Raw genomic sequence first — 17,998 nt, 5'->3', positions numbered from 1 at the left:
ATTCATGAGTCTTTGCATGTGGCTCTTAGGCCCTGGGGCCCTGGACAGCTAATTAATGCAGAGGGAGCACCCAGGGGCCCTGGGTCTCTCAGCGTGCCCTAATTCTAGGAAAACGCCTTGTTTCCCCAGCTGACTTGTACACTCCTTGAAGGCAGGGGCCAGGTCTCACACTTCTTTGACTCCCCTCCTACAATGCTCCCAGTTCCTGGCACAGCGCCAGGCACATGAGAGGCATGCAACAAATGCTTAATATTAACAATTAGAGTAGCCACGTTTCTTGGGTACTTATGGTGTGCCGGGCTCTCTGCTAAGAGCCTTGGATGTATTCTCACAAGAACCCATGGAGTAGATATCCTCCATTCCATTGCACATGTAAGTCTCAGAGAACGTAAGCAACCTGACCAGGGGCATCCAGCTAATGGGTGGTGGAATAGGGAGCCCAGATATAAATCCTGGTAGTTGGACCCTGTCACTTGCATGCTTTCGACCACTAAGTTGTATTGCTGCCTGGCTGTATTATTGAGTGACTGAATAAATGATCAGAGGGGAGTGATGCGAGGGTTTGGGGTTTACTGGAGAGAAACTTCCCTTCCTAGAATGCTCATGTCATCTGTGAAGGCCTCCAGAACCAGAGAGCATCCTTCATGTGGTAGCCAGAATCCTCTTGGACTTCCCTTGTCAGGGCATCCTCCCTGGGTTGAGCTGAGATCGGCCTCTCTATAACCACTCCCCTTGGGTCTGGTTCCAGAGCAACAGAGGCCTGCAGAGCCGTCTGAAGGAGCGGTCTTCACCTCCTAGGTCCATCCCTGTCGTGGGCTCGGCAATCTTGGTTTTAGCTGTTCTTATCCATGCGTGCACTGTGACAAGCCCCTGACCACCCTGGTTGTCCCCTCCTGGACACCTCACTGTTTGCTGAAATGCCCTTTGCTCTTTGGTGGCCCTAAGTGGGCACAGGGCTCTTTGTGGGCTGAGCAGCTCTTTGCCCCCTGAGGCCTCCCACCTCGCCCACTCTGAGCGTGCATCTTCTCTTTCAGCAGCTGTGTCAGGCTGCGGGCTTGTACTGACAGTGTCTTAAGCCCCTGCAAGTGAGTGTTGGCTCCATGCACTGATTCGTAAGCGCTCCTACATGGTTCACCAGGGGCGAATGTATTGCAAATTGCACAAAGCCCACATTGGGATGACAGCAGAAGGGATATCTAGTGTTTAAATATAAGGATGCTTAGTTCTCTGGGAAAAAGAGTCAGATTGGGCTCAGGCACATGACTGTTGAATTCCCACCACGAGCCTGCGTGGAACGTATCATTCCCAGTTTACAGATAAAGAAGCTGTAGCCTAGAGAGGTTGCTAACCAGACAGACCAGGGTCACACGGGTTTGGTGAGCTGTCGAAGCCTCACTTTCCTTAACTGTAAGATGGGGATAACAGCTTTTGTCCACCTTGCTGGGGAGCTGAGGCCCTGACCCCTCGGACTCTCCCTGGCTGGTGCCTTCCCTCGCCTCTGCTTTCTAGGAGTCACCCACGCCCAGAGCATGGGACTGAACATGTGAAAATTCTCTGCGAACCATAGTGACTGTAGCATGAGCTACTGAGACAGTGAGCATGCAAGTGTGTGTGCACAAGTGTGCACATGCTGAGGGCAGGGTCTGCAGACCCCATCAAGAGGGCAGGGTCTTCTGGTGGCAGCCAGGCTCCACCTCTCAGGTCCTGTCACCTTCTCTCCCCACAGCGGGCCATCCGTGTTCGCAGCCACTCCATGGAGACCATGGTGAGCAGCCAGAAGAAGCAGCACAGTGGGGGCATTCCCGGCAGCCTCAGCGGGGGCATCTCCCACAACAGCGTGGAGGTTACCAAGACTACCTTCTCTGTGAGTGCCACAGGCCAGCGGGGGCCCGTGGAGGGTCCTCCAGGCCTGGGAAGGAGGAGTGCATTCACCCAGGCTTGGGCCAGGTGACCAGAGCAACTGAGGCTGTTGGGGGTAACCCCAGACTTTGTGGTTCTCAGTCTGTGATTGCCTGAGTCATCCTGTCCTTCTCAATAGGCGAGGCTCTCCTTAAGGTGGCCCTGACCCCATGTTCCTCCAAGAATTCTGGTCTTTGGTGAATTGTTGCCTGGGCTTACTAACACAGGAAAACAGGCTGCAAGTGTCTGGAGCCTCGGGGTCTCAGCTGCTGTAACATAGATCCCAACCTTCCTAGCTGTCTTACTATTTTCTGGAATCTCCTCCAAACTAGGTAGGGGGTTGCAGGAGCTGTTTGTAGACCAGAAGAGGGGATGCGGAGAAGGAGATCTGGGCTTGGGGTATGAGCACGTATTTTGGCGGTTTCATTGACAGCCTCCGGTGGCAGTGGCAACGGCGAAGAACCAGTCACGTAGCCCCATCAAGCGGCGGTCGGGGCTCTTCCCTCGCCTGCACACGGGCTCTGAGGGCCAAGGGGACAGCCGGACACGAAGGTAACTGTCAGGAGCCCCCACTCCAGCCCGACTCTGGGGTTTGTCAGCTCTTCACCGCCACAGTCATCAGATGCCTAACCCTGGGGAGGGCTTTGTGCAGCTTCGGGAGATGGCTTTTGTCTAAGCGTGGTCCCCACTTCAGGCCCCTGCACATGCCCTGTCACTCACACAGCTCTTTATCCACCAAGGCAGATTTGGCCAGTCTCTGCACAGAACTTTCCAAAGTCATTCTTGTTAAATTTTGACCCAAACTAGAAACGTTGCTTGCATTCTTTTCTTTCTCTGCCTCCTTTTTCAATGCTCACTCAGAGGTCCTCTCTTATGGACACCTTCCCTGATTCTGCCAGGCAGAGTTATTTGAACCTTCCTTTGGGCTTCTAGAAGGTTCTATTCTTCTTCTTTTTTTTTTTTAAAGTAACTCTCACGTTGTATTATACTTAACCTGTTCTTGCCAACTGTCTTTCTGATCCTCCTCCTCTCTCACCCTTCCTTCCCAGTCTTCTTCACTGGCTCTCCTTTCTCCACCTGCCCTTAAATGCTGGCGTTCCCAAGGCATTCTACACACACCGACCGCCCCCCGCCCCCCACCAAGGTGGTCGTATCCATTGATCCACAGAGGCAGGGAGCTCAGAAGCCGGGAGAGGAGAAATTCCACAAGGGAGGGTCAGCAGTGTCAGACTTGTGGAGAAGTCCAGCACAACGATCCAAACTCTTGCTTGGACTGACAGTTAGGAGGTCGTTAGTGACCTCATTGAAAGTGCATTGAGGGGCTGGCCCGGTGGTGTAGTGGTTAAGTTTGTGCTCTGCTTTGGTGGCCCATGTTCGGATCCTGGGCGTGGGCCTACGCCACTCGTCAGCCATGCTGTGGTGATGACCCACATACAAAATGGAGGAAGATTGGCATAGATGTTAGCTCAGGGCTAATCTTCCTCACCAAAAAAACCCCAAAAAAACCTTCATTGAGACACTTCATGCCTCTAGGATAGCTGTAATCAAAAAGACAAATAATAGCCTGGCGGCATAGTGGTTAAGTTTGCACACTCTGCTTTGGCAGCCCAGGGTTCGTGGGTTCAGATCCTGGGCGTGGACCTACATGCTGCTCATCAAGCCATGCTCTGGCAGTGTCCCACATACAAAGTGGAGGGAGATGGGCACAGATGTTAGCTCAGGGCCAATCTTCCTCACACACACAAAGACAAATAATAACAAGTGTTGGCAAGGATGTGGAGAAACTGGAACCCTCATTCATTGCTGGTGGGGATGTAAACTAGTGCGACTGCTTTGGAAAACAGTCTGGCAGTTCCTCAGAGGGTTAAGCGTGGAGTTACCATATGACGCAGCTCCCAGGTATATACGCAAGAGAAAATATACACGGTCTACATAAAAACTAGCAAACAGGTGTTCATAGTGACATTATTCATAATAGCCCAAAGTGGAAATAATCCAAATATCTATCACTCAGTGAATAGATAAACAAAATGTGGTAAATCCATAAAATGGAATATTTAGCAATTAAAAGGAGTAAGGTACTGATCCACGCTACAATGTAGATGAGCTTTGAAGACCTTATGCTAAGGGAAGGAAGCCAGTCCCAAAAAGACCACCATGTATGCCTCCATTTATATGAGATGTCCAGAATAGGCAAATTCACAGAGACAGAAAGTAGATTAGTGGTTGCCGGGGGCCAGGGGGAGGGAGACATCTCTGTTGTCTGCCCGCCATAGTCTCTGAGAGGAGCTCGGGTGGGAATGGGGGTCCTGGTGGCTGTGCTCTGGCAGGCGGTGCTATGACTCTATAGGCCCCCATGGTGCTGAGAGCTGGTCGGGCTCTGTCTAAGGCCTGGGGCTGGGGTAGGGGTTGGGGGAAGCCTCCCTGGCCTCACTCCTCATCCTCGTTTCCTCAGTGACAGTGCATCCAGCAACCCCAAGACCCCGGATGGCGGACACTCTTCTCAGGAGATAAAGTCTGAGACCTCCTCCAATCCTAGCTCTCCGGAAATCTGCCCCAACAAGGAGAAGTAAGAGAGTGAGGGTGGGGAAAGGCTGACTGCAGCCGCTTGGAGCCCTGGAAGCTGCTCTCTGCTCCAGGCAAGCTGAGAGTCAGCATCTCTTGCTTTGAGAACTCTCTGGAACACAGAAGCCAACAGTCATGAGGAGCTGCCGGTGGGCAAGCTCAGGTCTCTGCTAAGCCTGCCCTCATCCCCAGGGAGGGCCCAGGGGGCCTCCGTGTGTGACCAGGGCCTGCCTTGCTTCCTGTTCCCTGCAGGCCCTTCATTAAGTTGAAGGAGAATGGCCGAGCCAACATCTCCCGCTCCTCCTCCAGCACCAGCAGCTTCAGCAGCACGGCAGGGGAGGGGGAGGCCATGGAGGAGTGTGACAGCGGGGTAGGTGTGGCCCTGTCCAGCCTTGGGGAGCAGGGAAGGGCACCCTGGGGCCCAGCCAGACACCTGTTCTCTGCATTAAAATAGGTACTGCGGGCTGAGCCCCACTCTAGGCTCTGTGGATAAAGGGGGAAGTATGGAAACAAGAGGTGGACCAGTCAGCCATCTCCACCCTCTGGGAGCAGTGGTTCAGGGAGGTCTCCTTCAGAGTGACGTAGGAGCAGCAGCAGAGGGTCAGAGGCCAGACTGAGTGGTGTTCCTGGCTTGAGAGGAGAGGGTCAATGGCACTTCCTGGGGGCTGGGCTTGGGGGAGGTTGGAGCCAGGGTTGGAGGCAGCCCAAGGAAAGAGCGGGTCCAAGTGAGGAGTGGGGGCCAGTGGCTGCCCTGTGCTGGCGGGGGGACGTGTCTCAGGCCTGCCACGGCATGGACCACCCTGTGGGGCTGCCCTCGCTCACCCGGCCTCTCTCCCCAGAGCAGCCAGCTGTCCACAACCTCGCCCTTCAAGCAGGAGGTGTTTGTCTACAGCCAGTCCCCGAGCAGCGAGAGCCCCAGCCTGGGGGCAGCCGCCACCCCCATCATCATGAGCCGGAGTCCTACAGGTCAGTAGCATCTGGTGGTGTGTACAATGTGGCTGGGGGCGGGGGCTGTACCCTGACCTCTCTTCGCAGGGTGCATGCCCCAGGCACCCTGAACTGACCAGTTTCCATTCCTACGCCAAAGTGTCAGGCCCTTCAGCTCTGCTAGCTCACTGCATCTGTTCATCAACCTTAAGAGGCCTGTGTTCTTATCTTCTCCTTACTCGTGGGGAAACTGAGGCTCAGAGAGTTCGTTGATTTGCTGGAGGAGTTGGGATTGTAAAGCTGAGTCTCTTTCCTTGACCTCTCGCCCGACCTCGTCATCGACCTAAGGCCCCTCTGTCACAGCAATGGTCCTGATAATGCAAGAATAGGAGGTGGCAGAGTGTTGCAGGTGGAGGGAGCTGCACGTGGAAAGGCCTGGAGGGAATTGAGAGACTGTTCTGGAACCGCACGTGGTTCAGTGTGGTTGGAGTTCACAGAGGGCATGGATGAAAGAGGAGACAGCGGTTAGAGCGACAGGCTGGGCCCTCCACGGGGACCCTGGTGAGGATTTTGGTGTTATCCTGCCAGCAGTGGAGGCCATTGGAGGGTCTGAAGTCTTTGAAAGTTCTTCAGTGGAGAAGCGCCATCTGGAGTAGAGAAAGATCATTTTGGAGGCTGCAGCTGGCTGAGTAGGAAGGATTGGCGGGGAGCAGATTGGGGGAGGGATATCAGTGAGGGGTCTCAGTGGGCGGTAAGGGGTGATGGGGCCGTGGATCTGGGAGTGTCTGGGGCAAATTGGAGAAGGATGCAGATTCAAGAGGTGTCAAGGAGGTAAAATCTTCTGGACTCAGTCGTCGGGGTCCAGAGGGAGCAAGGAGTCTGGGCCTTTTGGGGTTCTGTGATCCCTGCAATTGGGCAGAGTAGGAGGAGCCAGCTCTGGGGAGAAGGTGAAGGGTCAGAGCCCGAGGGGCATCCCGGTCTGGATGTGTGTGGTAGGCACAGCTGGGTGCTGTGGGTGCCCAGAAGTCAGAGCCTTGGTCCTGCCCTTGAGGAGGGCAGCCTAGTGTGGAGACAGGACTCTGGAGCCTGGGTCCAATTCCTGGATCTTCCGTTTACTAACGATGTGATGTTGGGCAAGTTACTGAGTCTTTCTGTGCCTCAGTTTCTGCAAATGAAAAATAGAGGGAGGGGAATGGTTTCTACCTCATATGGTTGGTTGTGTGAAGATTAAATGAGCTTATGGGTCTAAGAGATTTAGAATGGTTAACTTAAGAGTTTATTTAATAACAGGAATAGAACAATAGTGTAATCAGTGGTTTTCAACTGGGGATGATCTTGCTCCCCAGGGCACATTTGGCAATGTCTGGAGACATTTTTGATTTTCATGATGGGGGGTCAGGGGATAGGCTACTGGCATCTAGCGGGCAGAGGTCAGGGATGCTGTGAAACAGCCTACAATGTACAGGGCAGCAAGAAATTATCTGGCCCAAAATGTCAATAGGCTGAGGTTGAGAAACTAGTTGAAGTGATGGAAACACACTCTCACTCAGCCCGCTGTGGCTGCCAGCTGTGGAGCTGGGTTCTCGTTCTGGCCGTGGCATTGACAGGTCCGCTCTCTGAGCCCGTTTCCTCATCTATAAAGTGGAGTAGTAATACAAATTCCCTGATTTTTTAAAAAATAGGGCTTAATTAAATATTGAAGGGATGAATGGAAGAATCTGTAAGCACTCTTGGCTCCTACTTGGTGTTAAATAAATATCAAAATAAATAAGGTTTTGAGTAAAGGAGGTTTAGAGAGTGCCTGTGACTTGCTGAAGGTCACCCGTGGCAGAAGTGGACCAGGAACAGGCCTGGTAACTCCTGCCCGGTGCTTATTGTCTCCCACTGCCCTGTAGTATTTAACCCTGAGGGGCCACCCCTCATCCCCAACCCCACAGAAGTTGTGCCGGGTACCCACAGGGTGGGCTTGTGGAGATCTGGAAACCTGTTTTAGACTGTTCAGCTGCACCTGGGGAGAGACAGGGCTGAGCGGAGGGAGGTGGCCTGGGAGGGCCTGACATCCGGGCTTCCATAATCTCGGATGCCCTGACCATTGGTCATTTCACACCTGGGGCTCCTGCGGCCCTGAGAGGGGATTGGCGGGTTACATCGAGAGGTACTCATAGCACTGAGTGGAACCCGTGATTGGAAGCACCAGGAGTAAGTCAGCAGCCTCCAGGTGGAGTGTACTGAGCTGTTGGTTCTCTCAGCCAGAGGAAAACCAGAAAGCCAAGTGGCCCCCCCGCCAGTGGTGTGCTGGTAAATGTTTAACAACTGGCTCTCCTACCACACACATACACACACACACACCACCTTTATGTTTACTGTAAATTCTAGTGCTATAAAGAATCTGAAGCATACAATTTATAAAAGATAGAATGTCCAGTATTCTTTACTGCAAATTTCATATAGTCAATCGATTATCACAAAATACTTTGATTGATATTTGCCTAACCTTTGTATCCATGGAGAACGTAAGATCCCAAATGATGCACAAGTGTAGTCCTGACATGAATGGGCATTGCTATTATTTTGTCAGTGACACGAGCAACTTTGCTGAAGGAGAGAGCAGTTTTCAAACACTGGGAGAGGATTCACTCACTCACTGTGAATTCTTGTGCCATTCTCAATGCAATGGCTATAGACACAACACATTTTCAGGTTTAATTTATATTAACATTTTCTCCATTGGTTTCTTGAGTCTGGACAACAAAACCATAAATCAAGCTCTGATTTGTGGTGTTTGCTGGTTTCTGTGGTGTAAACCCTCCTGCCATGGCTGACCTTAAGCCACCAATGGGACCTGGAGTTGGGAAGAGCCACCAGACAGACACAACAGACGGAAATAACCTTAAGAGAATAGATAATAGTCAAATGTAGTGAAATAACTAGGAAAGGCTGACTTTTGAGTATTTATTACTTTTGATGAATATAATTCAATTGTAAGCTAATATAATTTAATTTTTTTTAAACGACTGGGTTTAACAGCCAGCTCACAACTTTTCTAAAAATTTAAGAGTTGGCTGTCGTAGTCGGTGCAAGTCAGCTAGGGTTTCTAGTGGAGAGGAGGAGGCCCCCTTCTCCTGGCCTCCCTATCCAGTGCCCCCTCCCCGCCCTCAGCCCCAGTGACCGCTACAGTCCCATCCTCTTTTCATGGGCATTCTTCTTTTTCCTAGATGTCAAAAGCAGAAACTCCCCGAGGTCAAACCTGAAATTCCGCTTCGATAAGCTCAGCCATGCTGGCTCCAGTGCGGTAAGGATCTGGAGGGGTGGCCGTGGCAGGGGAGCCTCCCACGTTCCAACGTCCTCCACAAGCCAGCCTTCCTTCCTGGGGGCGCATCACATCTGGGGAAGGAGAGCTCTGGTCACATCTCTGGGTGATGCTGTTGGTTCCCATGTGGTGTAGGCATCAGCCTGGGGGTTATCAGCCCCCTCTGCCACATGCGCGGTGTTAGAGCCACACCCGGTAGGAGCTGTGATCTGTTGGCTTCTGGGGCCTCCTGCCCCTTCCTGAGCTCACTGGAGGGTTGAGAGCTGAGTGCACAGAAGCTGCAGTCGGTGGGGATTATGTTGTCTGATTATTTAAAACTCTTGTATGGATTTTTGTTGAAACAGGGTCACTAACGTGAAAGAGGAGTCCTTCGCCTGTCAAAGGTGGGTCAAGGGTTTGTTCTGCTGTGGCCACGAGGGAAGGTGTGACCTTTTAAGATCAGGGTACTGGTGGCCTGATAACCTGAGAATGGCCAGAGAGATCCTGACAGCTGGGGAGGGTCGGTGGCCTCCTGCCGAAGCCTCTATGATGGGGTTCAGTCTGGATGAGGAAGAGGGCAGATTGCCTTGGGTGTGGATGGGAAGGGTTGCCCAGTAGGATTGGGCCAAACTCACTGAGTTGGTTTCCCTCCTGCAGAGAAGCCTGGTTCCTGTAGGCAGAGGGGCAGGAGCTCAGAGCCCACCTGCCTCCTTGGAGGGGGAATGCCTCAGTTTGCCCCCTGGACTCCCTGCTCTTGGCAGCCTTTCCCTCCTGTGTCTTTGGCCAGGGCTCTGGGCTGAAGTGTGTCCTCCTGCATGTCCAGAGAGGCCCTCTAAACATTGTGCAGGATGACCCCAGGAAGGACCTTTGCTTCCAGCCTCAGCCGAGAGAGTGTGTGGTTCTCAGAAGAGCAGGGCATGGGTCCAGCTCGCTGCCAAGGCCTGAACCCCTGCTAGAGAAGTTACTAGAGACCCATCTGAATTCCCAGCCCTGCAGTGGGGCTCCCAGCCGTATGAGTCACAGTTGGAACTAAGAGGAGGGGGACAGCTGAGTCCACTTTAAGTAAACCTGATCTGTGAAATGAGAATGCTGACACTCACCTCCAATTCCCATCGCGTACTTCGATGCCACTGTTCACCAGCTTCTGGGGCTGGGTGAAGTCTGGCCCCTTCCTGTCCTGAGCACATACAGTGGACTGTAGCCATGGGCGCCTGTGTTCGCCCTCCTTTCCTCTATCCAACATTTGGTCATCATCTCCCTTCTCCTTGTCTCTTCCAGGGAAGACCCAATTCTATCCCGGAGAAGACTCCTATTTCAGCAGTTTGGGGGTGCCATCCACTACTCTGACCGTCACAGGCCTGCTGCCCCACCGGCCACCTGCCCAGCAGACCGGCTGTCTGTCCCAGTGTCCTGACCCGGCCACAGCCCTGCCCACCCCTTTGCCAAGATACCCTGTTTCTTGAAAGCACCTTCCCATCTGTGGACTAGGCCTCAGTCCTCCAGGCTCCCCCTACTCCTGACCACCTGATGTGATGTGTGTCTGGGTCATTTGTCATCTTGTTTTGTTTGCAGAGGCAAGAGCTGGGCAAGGGGGCATCTGGGTACCAGGGACTCAGTTAGAGACCAGAGAGGTGGAGAGAGTGGTGAGGTGGGGAGCAGAGGCCGACAGCAGGACTGCGCCCAGGGAGGGGCAGCACTGTGTCCTGGACGTGGCAGGCATAGCAAAGGCATTTAGTGGTGGTGGAGGGAGCACTTTTCCAGGAGCAAAATTCGTAGCTGTCTTTGAAGATGTCCTAATAGAAATCAGCTCTATTGCTCTCACATCTCTGGAGCTCCCTCACATCTGTTTGCTTCTGTGCTAAAAACTTCTTACCCGCTGCTGACATCAGGCCCAGAACTGCCTCCATCCCTGCTCCCTGCATCTTGAGCATCCGCGTGAAGCTGGGACGCAGCCGGGCGTGTGTGGGGAGCGGGCGCTGACTGTTGCTTGCCGGCAGCTGGAACTTTTGTCCGGCCTGATTTCACGCAGGCTCCTCATTGTGGTTGCTGTGGGAGAAGCCCTGGGTCAGTCCCTCCCCTTTGAGCAGATGTTTTTCCCATGAAGGATGGACAGCCAGGAGTAAGAAGGAATTCAGGGAGGAGAGTCAGCGAGTGCCCAGACTCTGGGCGAGGAAAACCTCAGATCCGAGGGCTGGGCCGGGATCAGGTTTCCACTGGGTGTGGAGGTTCACGGAGGAGCTACTTCAACCCACCACTTAGGGGAGGGTGGGGAGGCGAGATGGGGATGACACACCAGGTTTGTCAGGCTGGTGTGTGAGTAGGACTTAAGAGCTGTGTCCTTCTGCAATTTATGTTCCTGGCTTCTGTGGGGGACCTAGCGCTGCCTGAGGGACGCTTTCCAGCTTACTTGCCCTTTGTCTGTGTCAGGGTTTGATCCCCCCAATCTTCTTCTTCCCCCCTCCAACAGCAAGTCTGTGGGCAGTTGTCACATCTGTGGGATTCCTGCAACCTGGGCCTCGGCTGGGTGCAGTTCAGACACTGCCTGCACCCTCAGCTGGAGCCACCTTCACTGGATGAGCCGGCTCGCTCTCTGAGGAGCAGCCCCCCTCGCTTCTCAGCCATCCAAGTCTGCAATGCGAGAGGTCATTGCTGCTGACCGGCCTGGGTGGGGTTTAAGGTGGGGTATCCTCCAAGTAAAACACAGAGACTGAAGAGCAGACCCTTGGCCGTGCTGCAGCTTCAAGTGCATGTGGGGCCTCTGTGACACGGGGCTGCCGGGGGGATGCTGGCTGGCGGGGCTCCTGTTTTAACAAGTGGATGCCAAGGATTTCCAACCAGCTGCTTTATTTGCCTTGGGATCTGGGTCTGTTCCCAAGTCCAGGCCTATAAATGTGACACTTGTTTTTGACTGATGTGACAGTTTCCCCATTGCTTTGGCCATTAGAGCAAAACCATGAACCTCTGACCCCTACTTGCATGGACATGGTGGGGTCCCCTTTGCAGGCTGGTAGACATCTCCCCTCACGCTATTTGGGAAATGTATTTACTTAAAGCACTAGTCCGGTAAGATTTATTCTAGTTAGAAGGTCACCAAAATGTCTGTTTAGCTTTTATTAAAAGTCACTGTAGCGGCACCCACAGCTGGAATGAGGCCCGCGGATTCTGGCAGCTCTGCTGGCTGGGTTTCTGAAGGAACTTGAAAGGTCAAACTGCATTTCTTTGAAAACTCTTCCTGGGTTCTGGCTCGCTTCTCTGGGCAGCTGGTATTTACAGCTGCTGGGTGGTAGTGCTGTGTTGTGTCTTGGTCGGGGGGTCCCCTGGGGTTTTCAGGTTGTCCCTGCTCTGTCCAACTTGGGAACCTCATACCCACCTTCCCCCGCTGCTCTGGCAGCTCCCCCCTGCAGCCCCCACCTCCTGCGAGGGCTTTGCCCCTGCCTCTGAGCCAGTGGCCAGGAGACTCTGCCTGGGGAGAGTCAGTGTCCAGAGAAACTGAGAGGCGCAGGCATGCCCCTTAAGAAGCACAGACCTGAAAAGTGTTGTCTACCTTCTGGGTGCTAATGGGGGTGCTCTGGGCAGGATCTGAAAGGTCCCTGGGTCCTGCATCACCATTTCTAGAAACTCCATCCTATGGCTTCCAGAATGCACACGACTAGTCCCCCTGAGGTCCCAGGGCTGAGGGGGAGGAGAACAAGGACTGTCCCCTCTCACCCCTCTGGACCGTGGGGCAGGCGGCTCGGGTTCCTGGAGGCAGCTTCTCTCACACTCTCCTTGCATCTGCTGTGGTCCAAAATGTCTTTCCTTTTATTGCTTCACCCAGTCTTAGGGCTCAAAGATTTGCTCAAGCCTCATCAGTCCTTGTGACTAGACTCATCCTGATGGTGCTCATGCTGGTATTTGAGGCGTTCTGCTTGCCATCTCCTAGATACAGGAGAAGTGTTTCCTGGACACTTCTCTGTCTCTGGGAACTGCCTGACTCACAGAAGACACTGTACTTGTCAGGCTCTGTAGGGCAGCCGTATGCCTGTGCTCAGTCGATGCTTAAAAGCAGATGCAGAAAGAGCTTGACTAGAGCTTCTGTCTATGCTAATGAGTAGAAAATGGCATTTCTTGAAAAATATTCTGTCTCAGCTTGGTCAGCATCATCTTGATGTTCAAGCCTTCTGGGCCCCTTTTAGGATCTATTCCAACCATGTCATTATCCAGGTGAGAAACCTCAGCCCAGTGAGGGGAAGTAACTTGCTTGAGGTCACACAGCCAGCTAGTGGCAAAGCTGGGATTAGAACCCACAGCCCAGGGCCCTTCCTTTGGCACCACCTATGTGGTTGGTTGAACAAGTGGCTGCATTTCCTGGGGCCCTGAGTTTTGGAGAAGCCAGTTAGCTGGGAGGGAGGTGTCAGCAGACAAAGGTGCTTGTGGGACCTCAGTCTCTGTTCGTGTTATCAGGAGGGATAGTCTCTCAGAGTTTTCAGTGAGGGCCCTGGGGTTTGGATGCAGCTTAAGGAAAGAAAACAAGGAGAGAAAGAGATTCCAGTGGATTGTTCCTTGGTGACATCGGCTTTTCAACCAGTCGGTAATGGAGGTGAAGGGCGGGGCAAAGATGCAGTTAACCAACCCTCAGTTTCCCCTTTTTAAGTTAAGAAGAGAAGTGGTAAAAGAAAACTCTGGTTCTCCCTGATCCTTAAGCAAAGGTGGTTAATAAAAATATAGGCTCAAGTGACGAGGTGGGACGAGAGCCCGTTTCACCTTCTTACCCTGACTGTTTAAGGTGCCAGTGTGAACATTACCTTCTTCATTCAGTTCTGAGTCAGGAGAGACAGGTCTGTTGTGGGGGAATGGGCGGGGTTCCAGATCTCAAGGCGACAGGTAGTTGGCAGGGACCTGGCCGGTCATTTATGCTCACACCCCGGGCTCCTCCTCCACCCTCTAGCCCCCTCAACTCAAAGGCGAGGGTGGGTCAGTGGAGTTTGCCAAGGCTGCCCTTGCAGCCTCTGGGGGCCGGGTGGGGCATTCTTCCACAAGCTCTGATTCCTGTTTTACCACCAGCCCCTTCTCCACCCTAACCCCACGTCTCCCTCCTTTCAGCTGGGCCATGTGTCCCTTTGGAAGGAAGGAGACAACCCCTGCTAGGGCCAAGGACAGTGAAGCCCTGCCTGGTGAGAGGCTGTTCGGGCCCTGGCTCTGTCCTGTGCCTTACCAGCCCTGGGGACAGGGTGTGTGGCTGGAGACTGGAATTTAAATGCCATCGTCTTTGATTTTGTGACATTTCTGCTTGGAAGGGTTAATTCCCCCTTCCCGCTTGTTAGCATGTGTGCCAACTGCCCCCTGTCCTGGGCGTTACCCTTCCACACTCCAGCCCAGGAAGCGCTGACATTAAGTGTGAAGAGATTCCTCTATGTGATAGAACCTAAGAAGTAGAGCTCGGAAATGATGATCCATATGATGATTGACTTTTCTTTCTTTCCTCCTCTTGAGGAGGTGATTCGTAGACCCTGACTGCCTATGTAATGTAAATAGTGTACATTTAATTTATTGCTATGGTAGCACATTGTATTTGTTAATGTATAAAACAAATTCTAAAAGGTCGACAAATGTATATTTTGTTGCTTAAATGTGTCTTTGCAGAAATTGACAATAAATAACATATTTTGTGTCCATCAGTGTTCAGACTTCTTTGCTTAGAACCCCAGTCCTGAGCATCGCTGTTCAGTTCACCCAGAGGTTGAATAGCCCAGGGGCCATGTCTGCCCTGTAGATGTGTTACTTTGGCTTGAAAAGTATTTTAAAATTTTTGAATTAGTTACCAATGTTTAAAAAACTGACCACAATTGGAAAAAAAACCCCACAAACCCCAAACCTAGAAATTTCACATAAAATCTGAATTTTTCTGTTTGTTTTAAAAATCAGATGCTGGGTCCACTCCTTAGGAGTGGCACTAATTGGTCAGAGCTCACAAGAGGTTACCCTTCTGGTGGGACCTGAGCGTACCACAGTCCCACCATGCCCTAGGTGTTTACACCTGCAGCATTTCACTCAGTCTTGTTATTTGCTTGGCCCGTGATAGGCATCTGAGTTTGAGATCCCTGCTATTCATTGATTTGTCTCCATCCTGCAATTTTCTCCCTTCTGCCCACTTTCTTTCCAAACTCCTGATTCACTTCTTCAGGGATCCTTTAATAAGTAAATGCCCTCTCTCCTACCCCCCTTTGACTCCCCACTGTCCACTATGTGTAGTTTGCTTTATAGCGTTTGGATGTAGGCTTAGAAGTAATATCTGTATTTTTTCTTCATGAAGAAATTTGAAGGCAAGGAACAGTCCTTTATCTGCTGGGGCTTGGTTATGTGATTTGGGGCAAATTACTTAACTTCTCTGGATTTGCATTTATTTTATGTATAATTGAAAAAATAATCCACCTGCAAAGCATGAGGATAAAAGTGAATTCATAATTGGGAAAGAGCTTTGAAAAACAAATGGCAAGTGTTATTCAAGCACCAGAGTTTCAATAATAATTGTCATTGTCATAAAAGTAGTAGCAGCTGACATTTATTGAATGCTTACCACATGCTGTGTGTTTTACATATGCAGTCAATTCTGCTGTAACATGACACACTAGTTCCTAAAAATCACAACACTGCAAAATTGTGCAACTGCGGGGCTTATGGAAAAAATAGGGCTGGAGCATAACACTTAAAAACTTTGTCAGTGACACAGAAAGATAAAATATAGGAACTCAATGGAAATGGTGGCACAGTTTTACACATGTTAGATATTAAGAAAGACCTAAATACTAAAGTAAATATGGCACTTTACTTTGAAACAGACCTGCAGTTTGCTTGTGGAAGTGGATGTTGGAAGCGTTGCCACTTTTGAGTTACTGTGAAGAGGTGGGATGAGGTTTTCTGAAATTGGACAGACAGTGGTAACACCAGGTGTGGGTGGGTGTGGCTCGTAACTCATGATGTGCCGAGGTAGCTGGCAGATGTTTGAGGTGTGTGCATGTGGGTTTTATGTGTTTCTCTGCAGTTCGATTCAGATGGATGTGGTTTTCTGCATTCACTTAGTATTTCTCATGGACAAGTTGCATAATCAAATGTACAATTTGCATTATACTCAATATTAATAGTGTTGGACCAAATCCCCATTTTCAAAACAAGTGTTATGGCAGAACTGATGGTATTATCTCATTTAATCATCCAAACAACCCTGTAAGGCATGTGTTATTATTATCTCCATTTCACTTAAAGAATCAGTTTCAAATTTCGGTTTGGAATCCAAATTTGATGTAGCTTTACATAGATATGTTGGCCTCAATATAGTCAGTTTCAGACTGTGGGGTTCTGGATGCACAGGAGTGCACCTGGGAAAGTGCATTCTAGCTCTCTTTGGTTTCCCTGCCCAGCTTGGGGCTGCTGTCCTGGAACCCATATCTGCAGCTTCCTGGGCTGCTCTCATCACATCCTTGCTCTGTGGTGCCTCACCTGAGCCTGCGGTTTGATGCTTCCTATTTCTCAGAGTTTTAGATTCCATCTGTTGGGTCCCCACAGCGGCGAGTGAAGGTGCATCTTTCACACAAACGCCCCGTGCCTGTTGGTACCTCATGATTTGACTGCTTCCTGGGATTAAGGCTTCTTCCCAGAAGCTGGGAGAGCACTGCACCCTGGAGCTGCTGTGGAGGTTGACCATTTCCTGTCTGTGTGGGAAAGTGCTGTAGGAGGCATGAGTGACATTCAGGTGGGCCAGTTACTCAGACCCTCCTCGGGCCCTGCAAGCTCACCTTCAGTCTAACTTCTTTGCTCAGGTGTTCCCCCCACCAGATGGAGGGGGGATCTTAGGATTCCTGAAACCTATTTCCCCTGCCTCAGCATCCGGCAGCTCACAGCAGTCATTGGACATCTTGGGGGCCATTATTCTGCCTGCCACATGGAGAAAGGCTTTCCTGAGGAGCCTGCTCAGGCCATGCTCAAGTTTTCCTCCAATCTTGTTTATTTATTTTTTTTTTTGAGGAAGATTAGCCCTCAGCTAACTACTGCCAGTCCTCCTCTGTGTGCGAACTTAACCGCTGCGTCACCGGGCCGGCCCCTCCAATCTTGTTTTTTGAATGCCTGCTGTGTCCATTGGTGCTACCAGCTCTGCTCTGACCAACCCTTCTTTGCCTTCTGGGTAGCTGGCTCCAATAATGATATTGCAGTCCAATTCTCCAACTTTGGAGGAGCTATCACCTAACAAAACAGTCTCATTTCAGATCAGGCTCAGTTGTGCTTGTTTTAAACTTCAGTTAACATTCAATTCAAAGACCCCCCACCAACCTCCTGGGGCAGGCTGGCCTGGTGGGTCCAGTGTCTTGGCGTAGGGTGTGACAAGGCTCTTTTCTTCACCAAATCTTAGGCTCTTCTGAGCCCTCTTTTCAACTAGGTCATCCTTGGCCTGTCTTTAGCCTGCCCAGCCTAGTTTTAGCGAAGAATTCTGCTAAACCAGTTTATCAAGAATCGCCCCTACCCCTTGATATCCAGCCAAGGTGCTCTTAGTAATTTTCCCTCCAGTCAGGCCATCACCCTGTCCACTGGCTAGAAATCCCCACTTGTCCCTGTTATATTTGGAGTTGAGCTCACATCTCTCTCCCCTATTATAACAGTCTTGAATAAAGTCTTTCTTGCCTGTTGAACTCTGTCTGGTGCAAGTCTTCTTTGACAGGTGGCTTGTCTGTCCTCACGCCCATGCCCCTCCTCTCGGCACCTCCCCATCAGTATTGGAGGCAGGAGGAGAGGCATCAGAGACCCTTCACTTTGAGACCACCTTTGAAAGAGCGCTGAATTAGTCTGGTTGCTCTGGGAAGCAGACACCAAGACAGGAGTAAGAAATTCATTAGAGAAAAGGCCTGTGAGAGAAAATGGGAAGGGAGCTGGAGAAGGCTGAAGAGCTGTCAGACTGTGATGCAGGTCTGACTCCAGTGAGGGAGAGATGGGAGGAAGGGAGGCGGGGTGGAGGCATCTTTGATGTCAGTCCAGTTCTAAGAAGAATTTAGCAAGGCTGTTGGGGAGTCCTCCTAGCCCAAATCGCCCACCAGAGGAGTCCCGCATATCCCAAGAATGAGCCTAAAATTACTATCCCTGCCACACCCAGTCATAGTGTGGGAGCAGCCTGTGGGAGGCCTGCTTTTGGTGTGAGTTGTGGAACACAGTGACAGGATTTCAGAGTGCAGCAACTGAGGTCATTGCTTAATTAATGCCCCCTGCAATTGGAGACCTGAGAGGCACCTCCTCATGGCTGCCATACGAACTTGCCCCAATTTTGGTTGGTTACAATGTATCCTCCATTTGTGA

The 17,998-nt window shown here is 51.4% G+C and overlaps 1 protein-coding gene across 14 annotated transcripts in view; it reads left to right on the top strand.

The window, feature by feature from the left end:
- Positions 1-14,332, top strand: part of RAP1GAP2 (RAP1 GTPase activating protein 2) — a 210,508-nt gene extending 196,176 nt beyond the window's left edge. For 10 of the 14 annotated variants that reach the window (XM_046675330.1, XM_046675336.1, XM_046675337.1 and 7 more), the window contains 8 exons: positions 1,727-1,864; positions 2,333-2,451; positions 4,355-4,468; positions 4,717-4,834; positions 5,304-5,430; positions 8,607-8,683; positions 9,046-9,084; positions 9,959-14,332. In XM_046675330.1, coding sequence (XP_046531286.1) covers positions 1,727-1,864; positions 2,333-2,451; positions 4,355-4,468; positions 4,717-4,834; positions 5,304-5,430; positions 8,607-8,683; positions 9,046-9,054 — 702 coding nt within the window. In that variant the 3' untranslated portion in view covers positions 9,055-9,084; positions 9,959-14,332. Of the gene's footprint in view, positions 1-1,726; positions 1,865-2,332; positions 2,452-4,354; positions 4,469-4,716; positions 4,835-4,918; positions 5,065-5,303; positions 5,431-8,606; positions 8,684-9,045; positions 9,085-9,958 lie in introns of those variants that run through there. The other 4 variants (XR_006890588.1, XM_046675334.1, XR_006890589.1 and 1 more) reach the window with 4 other exon arrangements.
- The last annotated feature ends 3,666 nt before the right edge of the window (positions 14,333-17,998 follow it).

Source organism: Equus quagga, chromosome 11 (genome assembly GCF_021613505.1).
Source record: "Equus quagga isolate Etosha38 chromosome 11, UCLA_HA_Equagga_1.0, whole genome shotgun sequence".
Taxonomy (NCBI): domain Eukaryota; kingdom Metazoa; phylum Chordata; class Mammalia; order Perissodactyla; family Equidae; genus Equus; species Equus quagga.
This window is presented reverse-complemented; position numbering and strand designations above follow the sequence as displayed.